Source organism: Phocoena phocoena, chromosome 2 (genome assembly GCF_963924675.1).
Source record: "Phocoena phocoena chromosome 2, mPhoPho1.1, whole genome shotgun sequence".
NCBI lineage: Eukaryota > Metazoa > Chordata > Mammalia > Artiodactyla > Phocoenidae > Phocoena > Phocoena phocoena.
The window spans coordinates 45,985,033-45,997,121 of record NC_089220.1 but is presented as its reverse complement, the minus strand read 5'-3'; the positions used below and the strand labels follow the sequence as shown (position 1 = coordinate 45,997,121).

The window sequence follows — 12,089 nt, the reverse complement described above, 5'->3', positions numbered from 1 at the left end:
TTTGCCGCAGACAAGCGCGGTCCGCTGGGGCAGACCACGAAATAAGACGCTCGCTGGACACCAAGCCCAAGAGTCGGGGGCGGTGCGACTCGCGGCCCCGCCCCTCTGCGAAGCCAATAACCCTGGACGGGAGCTGGAGGGGCGGGGCGAGCCCTGTAGGCCGCCTCGTGATTGGCACGCAGGCTTCCGCAGCCCGCGAGGCTACCCCTAACTAGTCTGCCGGAGCTCCAGGCTAGTGCGGATCTACAAAGTTTGTCCGCTCCGGGGCACCGTAGTGGCTTTTACCTTGGCCGAGAGGGCCCGGCTGGGCTAGACTGGGCTCAGCGGCCGGAACCCGGCTCAGCTTAGGAGACCCTGATGGCTGCGGTGTTTCTAGTAACGCTCTACGAGTACTCGCCGCTTTTCTACATTGCGGTTGTCTTTACCTGCTTCATCGTGACCACCGGCCTGGTGTTGGGATGGTAAGTGCCCCAGGGCCAGGGGCAAGGGACGGCGGGGCGGACAGCCAGGGAGTGGGGTCGCGGCGGGCAACTGGGGGCAGAGGAGCTGGGTGGCTGCTGGATTGGGGCACCTGGGGCTGTCGGAGAGCCGGTGCCGAGGACTCCGACTAGCTCCGACTGGCTCCGGGAGGAAAACAAGGTGGACACCGCACCTGCATCACTGCTCCGCATCATCGTCCGGTCCCCGTCGCTGCGCGCATCTGAGGGTGGTGCCGGATTGAGATATTTTACCCAGCTTTGTTTCTAGACGATAAAGGAACCAGTAAGGGCCAGGTCTTGGTGTTAGGATAGAGATGTTGTACAACAGGCTTTTGTCCGGAATTGGGGCCTACTGTGTGCCCGAGTGAACCCGTCATCCGCGGTGCTGTCCACAGACGTGTTCTGACCTGAACTGAGCACTTGGCCTCAGATCTTACAGTATAAGTTATAACTGACAGAACTCTGTTACCGTTTGAGAATTTAATGGTTTCTACACATATTTCACACCTTTTGAAGGCGTATTTAGATCGATAGAACCATAAAGACATAATTTTAGAGCTGGAAGAGACCTTAGAGATAAGTTACAGTAAGGGGTAAGGGCACTTTACCTATTGGAGACAAGGAGAGTAGACTGTTAGCTCATCCCTGAGCAATTCTAGCTCAGAAATTCTAAAATTTCTCTCTTGAGGAGATGCCATTGTATCATGTTTAGGGAAGCCTTAAAAATAACAGCTATTTGAAACCATCTTACAGGCCTCATCCATTGAGGAGAGAGACATGAGCTGGAATTTGAAGAATGAGTATTTTGAAAAATAAATGGAGTTAAAGGTGTATAGTAGAGAATAGAAAGCATTTCAGAGAATACATGAGCAGAGGGTCAGAGAAGACATGCTAGCGAATAGAGCAGGCTGTGTAAAATGAGTTTTAAAATACCCTTTGAGCACATATATGTGATTAGGTTAAAGAAAGGACACAAGCCCTGGTCAATTTCTGAAAAATATGCCATCTTTAGGAACTAAGTAAAGTTTTAATGTTTTCACACTGCTTTCCACCCTATCAGCAGTAGATCATAAAATTCCTTGTTGGTTGGTGGGGGAAGAATAAGACCAGTATTACACAATTTGTTATTCTTGACCCATCAGACTTTCTTGCTATTGTTCATTTCAAGAAAGTTTGTAATTGGAGTTAGGAAGATGTTGCCTAAGTGAGAAAAGCTGTCTTAACACAGGACTTTTATTGACTATAATGTTAGTGTTATTGTCTTCAAGAGTGTAATTTTCCTCCATTAAGGAAAATAAGTAACTAGTTGATAATTACATTATATCCTTAAATTTTAATTTTCAATAGGCCTAATTATTTTAAAACTAATTTTCAGTCGGCCTAATTCAACTAATTAGGTATCTCAGATGTCCGTCTTTAGTACTGGTAAGAGGAAAATAAGTGAAGACCATACTGATAATGATGGTGGCATCTGTGGGTGAAGGGTAGTTAGGAACCTCATGTTTGTGGTGGTTAAGAAACAGACTTTGGGGTCAGACAGACTTAGGCTCAAATCCTGGCTCTGCCAAATTTGGCTTGGTTTGAAAACTTAATGATTATCTAAACACTCCATTTAAGTATGACTTTTACAAGGGGTGGAAACCCAGGTAATTGTAGAACTTTCAAAAGTCTGAACTAAGCACTGCTGAGGACACAAGACCATGTAAGTGCCACTCACTTCCATCCTGATTTGGGCCTAACCAGTTATCTTGAGCCTAACCCAGCCATTCTCTCCATCTGGGTTAGCTTTGCCCATCTAGATAACCTTTTTACTAGTGTTTATTTGCTGCCCTAAGCCACGGCTACAGATTCATTGAGTAGAAACAATGAAAACCATCTAGATCTCATCAAATCAACTATCTGATAGTTCTCTAGGCAGAAGGTAAACCCATTAATCCACTATGCTTTTTCACTATGCTTGTCATTTTTTTTAAGCTCCCCAAATATAATTTCAGTTGGTCATCTGTTTTCTCTGTCATAGTTCTTACCTCGGTACTGCTCTGCGTTTCTTTCCACTTTTCCCTTGTCCACTTGCACTGTGTGGGAATGGAGAAAGACAGGAGCACCTGGTTGTTGGAATCCCAGTGGCCATAGCAGAGAATCATGCAACTGGAAGTATGGTATCTCTATTTAACTGTGTGATGGTTTCTGTGAGCTCTAAAGCTACATTTATTAAGCTCTTGCTATTTACCAGGCACTGTGCAGAAAGGAGACCAAAATGCCGTATACATCCTTTAATAGTTTCAAATAATCAGTGAACCTAACTCTGCAGCTACTCTCTGCTTCCTCTGGACTGCAGATTATTAAAGTGTCATCTCTAGGCTTCATACCACCCTTATATACTCTGCTCTGTGAATCTGGGGCAGAACCTCTAAACCACGTTTCTTCTTTACTAGCTCGCTGCCTCAATGAGGCTTTGCCTATAGGGGAAGGGGAGTGGAAGGCTAGAGGAGGGCAAAAGGACTTGCTGCTTCCTGTTTGATTCTTGTCCTCCTCTGTCTCACCATAGTGATGGTGCCTCACCCTGGCATTAACAGTTGGTTGCAGTTTATAGTTTTCCACTCTCTTAGAACCAGCCACATTGAACCCCCTCAAAGATTTCAATATCCCTTCCTCGGATCCGAGTCCCACGTGCATGGGGGTCTTTCCTCCAAATTTCTAAGCTGTGGTAATCCTCTTTGCTCTATTCCTTGTCCTAGGTGTGATAGGTGCTTCCCACTGTTACTACTTCTTTGATGCTTAGTGTCCCCTTTTTGCCTTTTCAGTTCTTCAACATCTGGTTAGCAATTTTTTTGCATTAAATTATCTGTTAAAATACTGGTGTGGTTTTGGTCTCTTGACTGGACTGATATATAAGAAATCGTTACTCAGAATGGGATCCTGGGTTGGCGGGAGGACCTTCAAAGATGGGATTTGGGTTTGGTCATTTCTTTAGCTCCTTGCCAATGGGAAATAAGATTCTAGTAATCCATGGCATGTGTTGGCCTCATAATTAATCAACTTACTACCTTTGTGTGATTGTGATTAAACGATTTCTGAAGTAAGTGCCTTGGGGGACCAAGCGCCTTAACACTTAACAGAAAGGAAATGACAAGCTCATGTCTTTAAACTCTCAGATCAAGTCTTAGAGAATCAAGAGTTGTTATGGTTTTATAGCACTTTACTTCATGCCACAAAACTAAAAATTGAACACAGATTTATTTGTGCTGGTATTAGAATTACATAGCCTTGTCAATGTCTCATTTAGGACACTGACTAGAAAAGAGTAGCTCCCTGAAACTAGGAATGGCAACATCTAAATGGACAGAGCTGAGAATCTTGAAACCCCAGTCATTCTGAGCTTTCCTTCTTGGTGGAAGCAGCCTGCTTTCCGTGTCTGAGAAAACTAGGCTTCTCTTGCTTGAAGATCTTGTAATAACCTCTCCCAGGGCAGTTGCTTTGCAAAGGGTGTTTATACTCAAGACGTACCTCTATTACCTTTTGCCACGAGGCCGAGATCTCTTCATGTTCCTCAGGACAGGGATAAAAATCTGACCTAGTCAGAAATAGCCTAGCCTCTAAAAGAATTACAAAAGTCTGCTAATTTATATCATTGCGAATTTGGGTAGTATGTGTGAGAATGGAGCGTAAGTAGGTTAGGCCAAGGAGGATAGAATGTAACAATAGAGCAGATTACATTTATTTATCTGGGTGTATTCTAAAAAAATTTCTAACTCTAAAGTGTTAACTCATACTTGGTTGACTGAAACTTGGACTCAGAGGTGCTCTATGTTTAATAAGGTTGGACTTCTGTTAACCGTTTGCTTCCTTTTCCTGGTCTACATTCCTGCAGCCCTGGCATCACGCTGGCAGTGACAGTAGGCTGAGTAGCAGCAGTTTATTTTAGTTTACAGTTTTCCCTCATACCTAGAAACAGCCTTATTGCACTCCTTCAGAAATATGAGCACCAGCTGGCCAGCACTCCTACTGGAAAAGTCTGGGTCCAGCTCTGGGGGATTCCTTCTCCCAGCTTCTAAACTGTAATAATCCCCACTCTTTTGTTTCCTTAGCCTTCGGAAGGATAACTGCTTCTTGCTAGGGTACCTCAGTGTCCCCTTCTTGGCTTTTCAGTCCTCCAGTACTTTAATAGTTCTGTATATTAAAATCTTTGTGTCGAAATAGCTGTCTCCTGCCAACCCTTCCTGATAAACTGACCTTGACTGTTTCTCATCTTACTTGTCGAATGCAGTAGGTTGTGTATGTGTGATGAGGTACAGATTCCTTCTTAGGGAAAGAATATAGCGTTATTTTGTATTTGCTTAGGGTACAAAATATATGACCCTTCTATTGGCAAGAAATTTCTTGGAACAATCTAGAAGAAAACACAAAGCTCTTAGAAATGGCATTTCAAACCTTAATAGGGCCTTAAGATAACTTATTCTAACCCTTCTTTTTACAATTAAAGGCACAGAATTTTAGAGATTGAGTAATTTACTCGAAGTCTGTTAGCACATCAGTTTGCACAGAAACAACCCTCCTCCTCTACCAAGGATTCCCCAAAGAATGTTTTTTATATCCTGATCCAATCTCAGTATCCAACTAGTCAAGTGAGGCCACCTTTGGGAGATTGCACAGGAGAGAAGCTTCCCCCCCATCGCCGCCCTCGCCCAGATTAACAGCTGCCTGTGTGTTTTCTAATTGACTTGAGAACTCAAGGCTGAAGGGGTGATAAAAGTTGTTTACTGCTGAGCTTGACACTTTAGCCTCAAAGTAAATTTTTTTCAGGAGGGACTCGGTGAGACTCCAGCAAGGAAAGGAGGTCAGTTCTGATTCAGCTGCTGGGTGGAAGCTTAGGAAGTGTGTGCAGGGTAAGACAGTGTACAGGCAATGTAAAAAAGTCTGGACAGAATTGGAAGTCCCCAGGTTACTGCTGTGGTGGAAGTTTAAGCAGTATGAACAAGTGCAACAAACACTTTAGAAATGGGAAAAAAACAGAATTATAGAAAATTCCAGGAGGATTAAGCATGAAATTTTAACAGTAAAGAGAATGGAAAATTCTCTTAATGGAAAAGAAAAGGGTGGGAGGCTGAGTTTATATAAAAGAGAAAGTAATGAATGTTAAGAAACGTTTATTTAGTTGGTATTCTATTGCTAACAGTTGCCAAAATGACTTTGAGTGGAAAAAGATAAAAATGGAATTTGATTGAAAAGAAAATTGCTCAATTTTCTATTTTACTGTTCTAATGTCATATCAGCCATGATCTGATACACAGGGCATCAGTGTCTTTATTCACGCTTTTGACTAAAAATGTGAAAAAGGCCAGATGTAGAATGGTGGCCAGAAACACATCACAGAGTCTACTTATTAACATTTTATAGAACCATTTGGCAGCACCAATTATGGATTGCTCTTTAGACAGTCTCTAGCATTTAACCTTATTCCAAATCATTTCTGCATATTGGCTTTTGAGTAATACATTAAAGATAGAAATATTGGTCCACATCAAATATGTTTAAACTGTGAAAGTTGTGGATTTTTGTGCAAAAGAGCAAGTTCACGATGGGTCAGGTATGTGAAAAGGTTTAGGGTTATTCTAGGCTGAAAGCTCAACGTGAGTCATCAGTGTGTCAGCTGACATGGTCTTAGACTACATTAAGTGTGATGTTTAGGACAAGAGGTGTTGTCAGGCTACGATGTCACTCTGCTACACAGTGAACTCTATCCCCCTCACCCCCTGTTTTCCCTTGAAAGCATGAGGATATCAAGGGAGCAAGGCTGGCAAAGTCAAATAAGGACCCAGAGCCTTGACTGAGTGCTGGCTGCACTAGCCATGCTTGGCTGACTCCTCTAAGAGGACAAGAATACAAAAATGTCTGAGATGGTAATTCAGAAGTGTAGCAGTGTTAGGCCATAATTCACATAAGGCAGTAATGAAAAGTCAAAGAGCAAAAACATTAACCTTAAAGGAAAAGGTTAATAACTTTTGTGTTAAAATTGAGAATCAAGAGATACCATTATGGGACTTCCCTGGTGGCGCAGTGGTTAAGAATCTGCCTGCCAATGCGGGGGACACAGGTTCGAGCCCTGGTCTGGGAAGAGCCCACATGCCTCGGAGCAACTAAGCCCGTGTGCCACAACTACTGAGCCTATGCTCTAGAGCCTGCAAGCCACAACTACTGAGCCCTCGTGCCACAACTACTGAAGCCCGTGTGCCTAGAGCCCATGCTCCGAAACAAAGAGAAGCCACTGCAACAAGAAGCCCGCGCACCGCAGCGAAGACCCAACACAGCCAAAAATAAATCACACACAAAAAGCATTCTCCATTTATGTAAAAAAACAAACAAAAAAACAAAAACATACTATTATGTACGTGAAAAGGCAAGGTGTAGAAGAGCTGAACATACATCCAATAAAGGGCTTGTATTCAGAACATATAAAGAATTTCCTATAAATAAGAAAAATAGACCAGTAGAAAAACAGGGAAGGGATTTCAAAGGGCTTTCACAAAAGAGGATATCCAAGTAGCAATAAACATAAAAAGTGCTCAACCTCATTAATATTCAGGAAAGTAGAAATTAGAACCATAATGCAGTGCCACCACACACCTACCAGGATATCTAATAATGTTTTGACAAGGATATGGAGCAAGGGGAACCCTCATTCATTGCTGGTGGAGTGTAAATTGATACTACCACATAGAGCAGTTGTTAAGATTATCCACCAAAGTTGAAGAAGCACAGACCTTATGGCCGAGAAATTCCATTCCTAACGGAAGTGCATGTACATGTATGTGCATTGAGAGCCTCTTATGAAAATGTTCATATAAACATTATTCATTATGGCCGAGAATTTCCATTCCTAACAAATGCATATGAACAAAATGTTCATATAAACATTATTCATAATGGCCAAGATGTGGGGACAACTTAAATGTCCATTAAGAGTAGAATGAGTAAGCACATTATGGCATGTTTGTACAATAGAATACTATACAGCCACAAAAATGCTCTAAGTATAGATACAAGAATGAATCTTCAACATAATGTGATAAAATAGGAAATAAAAGTATACACAGCATGCTTCCACTTATATGAAAGTTCAAAAACAGGTAAACTAAATTATAGTCATTGAAATCAAGATAGAGAAGGAAGGGGTAGTACGTGGGAGGTGACACAAGGAGACTTTCTGAGGATATTATTTTGGTTCTTAACCTGAATAACAATTATTTTGTTATTCAGAAAAGTACTTGTGTACTTTTTTATATGTGTGTTATCCTTCACAGTAAAAAGGTTATATAATATTAAAAGGCCAAAGATTGAGCAAGATTCATAACAACTTTAAAAGATGTTAAATCAAGGACCTTAGGATATTAGAAAATGTAGACCCAAGATTAAGCATGAGGCAGAGAAATTAAAAATCGAGAGAGGACTTCCCTGGTGGCGCAGTGGTTGAGAGTCCGCCTGCCGATGCAGGGGACACGGGTTCGTGCCCCTGTCTGGGAGGATCCCACATGCCACGGAGCGGCTGGGCCCGTGAGCTGTGACCGCTGAGCCTGCGCATCCGGAGCCTGTGCTCCGCAACGGGAGAGGCCACAACAGTGAGATGCCCGCATACCGCAAAAAAAAAAAAAAAAAAAAAAAAAAATCGAGAGAGAGGAATTTCTTTTAATAATAGATATACTTTGCCAACTGTTGATGTGATGCTGGGCCAAGCAGTATTGGATAAGCACGCTTAAAGAGAAGCAGCACTGCACATGTCAAATTATTTGTTTCACTCTGAGGTGTATCCAAAGCCACAGAGCAGCTATGTTATATCCTCCTACAATATTGATTTTATGTAAGGATTTGGAGAAATAATATTTTTATATTAAAACCAAATATATTATGGAGTATAAAAAGCATTTTACAAAGGAATTTTATGCTCACGATGGACCGCGTCCAGAAATTTCCCCAAAGCCTTGCCTTTTGTGGTTTCTGGCTTCTGTACCTTAAAGCAGCAGTCCCCAACCTTTTTGGCACCAGGGACGGGTTTTGTGGAAGACAATTTTTCCACGGACAGGGAGGGGTGGGGGGATGACTCAGGCGGTAATGTGAGCGCTGGGGAGCGGCAGATGAAGCTTCTTTCGCTCACCCGCAGCTCACCTCCTGCTGTGCGGCCCAGTTCCTAACAGGCCTCTGACTGGTACCAGGGGTTGGGGACCACTGCCTTAAAGGATTCTTTAATTGAAATTTTTAGGTACAACATTATAAAGTACCTGAAATACAGTACTTGAACCTACAGTAGAAATGAATACCATGAGCTCTAACTTCTAGCTTTTACTGCTGGTACAGTGGGTATAAAGAGTAAGGCAGTATGGGTAAAGAAAGAAAAGGGTGGGGAGAGGTAGGGAGAATTAAATAATGAGGAAAGGGCCAGGGAATAGAATATAATGAGGAGTATGCATAGAGTGGTGTTTTTTTCTTTGCTTTTTTTCACTCCAAGGGATGAAGGAAAGAAGGGGAAGGTGTCATGGCTGTAACAGGAAAGTTATATCTTGTGTCCTACCACTCCTGTATGCCTGACTTGACCTCTAAAGGGCACTGGGGCAATGGTGAGCAGTGGAGACAAAAGCTGTGGGGTAATTGATTATGAGAATCAAAGAGGAGAAGTTACTGGATTTCTGTTTTCTCTCTTCCAACCCCTGAGTCCACTCCATCATCATCATCACTTACATAGTGTCAAGCCCTGTTACAGACATTTACAGGTGGGGAAACAGTTACACAGAGGTTGAGTGATTGCTTAAGGATACATGGCTATTAAGTATCTTGTTTCTCACTTTAGGAAGAAAGCAGTTTTTAATTAAGTATGATGTTAGCTATACTTTTTTTTTTTTTTGCCTCTCTTTATCAGGTTGAGTAAGTTCTTTTTTTACATTCCTGGTTTGCCGACAGTTTTTATCAGGACCAGACATTGGATTTTAGCAAGCAGTTTTTCTGCATGTATTGAGAAGATTGTATGGTTTTTCTTTTTTAGTTTGTTAATATGGTGAATTACATTACATTTTTAATGTAATGTTAAGCCAGCCTTGCATTCCCGAGATAAACTTTGCTGGGTCTCGACATATTTTTATATACTGTTGGATTTAATTTGCCAAAATTTTGTTAAGAATTTTTATATTTATGTTCCTGAGTGGTATTGTAATTTTCCTGTATTGTCTCTTCCCCTCCGCTGCAGACTTCAGTCACACCTATGTTAGACTGCTTGAACTTGTCCCTCAGCTCACTGATGTTTTGTTCTTTTGTGCAGCCTTTTTTTCCTTTGTGTTTCATATTGGATACTTTCTGCTGCTATGTCTTCAAATTTACTAATCTTTTGTTCTGTAATATCTAACCTGCTGCTAATCCCATCCAGTGTATTTCTCACCCAAAACATTGTATTTTTCATCTTCAGAAATGGATTGGGATCTTTTTTATATCATCCATGTCTCTATATTATATGCTTGATCTTTACTTATTTTTTTGACATATGGAATATAGTTATAAAAATTATTTTGATATCCTTATTTACTAATTCTAGTATCTGTACCATTTCTCTGCTTATTATGGGTTATATTTTCCTGCTTCTTTGCATGCCTGTTAATTTTTTATTGGATGCTAAACATTGTGAATTTTACCTTATTGGGTGCTGGATGTTTTTGTATTCATACAAATATTCCTGAACTTTGTTTTGGGATTCAGTTAACTTACCTGGAATGCTTTGATCTGTTAGAGGCTTGCTTTTCAGCTTTTTAAAGCAGGAACAGAACAGGCTTATCCAACTGTTCTATAAAATTAAAATCATTTAGAGTGAAATTGTATTTCATTTGTTAATTTTATTGGCTTTCTCTTGGCATTAGATTTATTCATGTGTTTTGAAATTTTAGTTTGCAACCTAAATTTTAGTGGAAGTCCCCTGTCCCCCTCCTTTGTCTTCATCCTTGCTTGTTTAACCAGACTTCTAGACCCCCTCATCAGGGAGTAGGTCTTGTAATGAAAGTTCTGTCCCATATTGATATAAGCCTAACCCAGCTCCTGGATTCAAGTTGTGAACCTGGCTCTGGCCCTTGTCTTGAGTGGACAACCTGTAAGCCCTCTTACCGTGTGAAGGCTTAGTTGCCACTGCCTGCTGCCAGACTCAGAACCCATCAAACCATGGCATCAGCCTTACTCATTACTTTGTATTTCTTTTCCTTTTCAGATCCGTAAAGATTTGTCTTTTAACCCAGCTGTCTCTTTTTTATTACAATTTATTATTAAAATTTTCAAACATACAGAAAACTTAAAAGAATTACATAGTGAACACACATATGCCCATCACTTAAGTTCTACAATCAACATTTCACTATAATGTCTTCATTACATATCTGTCCATCCATCCATTCCTCTATCTACCCATCAATCCATGTTAATTTCTTGATTACTTCAAAGTAAGTTATACTCTTTATCCATAAGTACTAAAGCATTGCATATTTTTAGCTAGAGTTGAATATTTGTTTTTCTTTGTATTTTTCTTTTGAAGTAAGATTTATATACAGTGAAATGTACAAATCTTAAGTGTTACCAACATATCATCTATACAACTCAAACCTCAGTCAAGGTAAGAGCATTACCATCACCAGAGAAAGTTTCTTTGTGCCCTTTCCCAGTCAGTCCATACTCCTGCACCCCTAGAAGAACCATTGTTCTGTATTTTATTTCTACCATAAATTAGTTTTGCTTGCTCTAGAATTTCCTATTGTGGAGTCATAGAGCATGTACTCTTTTATGTAAGGCTTCTTTTGCACAGTATGTTGTTTTTGAGATTTAGCCATGTGGTTGTGGTAATAATTTACTCCTCATTGCTGAGCAGTACTATTGCTTTGTTTAAACACACCTGCTGTTTGTTTACTCATTTCAGTGCGGTCCTTCTGATTTCTCTTTTTATTTTTTTTTCATCTATCACTGCTAAGTGTGTGGAGAGAAAAGAGTGCATTAAAGTATGAATCTAACTGTGCTATCTTAACCTAAAGTCCCCTGGTTTAACTAATGTGTTTTCATTTTAAGTTGTTTTGTTTAAACTGAGTAAACTCAGCTGCTTTCTACTTTTATAAGGAATTGAGTTTATCCCGTCCATTTTCCCTCTAAGTCTGTTCATTATCACATTTTTACATGAAATTTAAAAGTAGAGAATATGTTATATTAATGAAGGGCTATATTTGGTGTTTAAAAGTTCTCTTGTCCCATAAATAATATCAAATAGTCTGCATATTAAATATGTATTTGCTTTTCATTTCATTTAAAAAATTCAATAATTCTTTTTGCTACTGTGTTAGGTTCATTTTATCTATAATCATGGCACTCCTTTGTAATCAACAATAATTAACAGTAGAACTCTCTGTTTTCAAGAGTATGTTGATTCAGCCAGCCAAACAATATATTGCAATTCTATGGGGCCTCTAATATCTCTTAGTTTTGGATTAATTCTGCAATATAATATAAAATTTTGAGTAACTGAATCTATTTTTCTGATACTTATGTTAAGAGGAATAACTAATAAAGCACAGCATTCTTTACATATAAAGTTTCAATATTTAT

General features: G+C 40.2%; 1 protein-coding gene across 1 annotated transcript in view; it reads left to right on the top strand.

Annotated features, from left to right (window-relative positions):
• The first annotated feature begins 268 nt into the window (after positions 1 to 268).
• CGRRF1 (cell growth regulator with ring finger domain 1) overlaps positions 269 to 12,089 on the top strand; it is a 28,683-nt gene continuing 16,862 nt past the window's right edge. Inside the window, exon 1 of the mRNA XM_065872466.1 lies at positions 269 to 461. Coding sequence (XP_065728538.1) covers positions 358 to 461 — 104 coding nt within the window. The 5' untranslated portion in view covers positions 269 to 357. The remainder of the gene's footprint in view (positions 462 to 12,089) is intronic.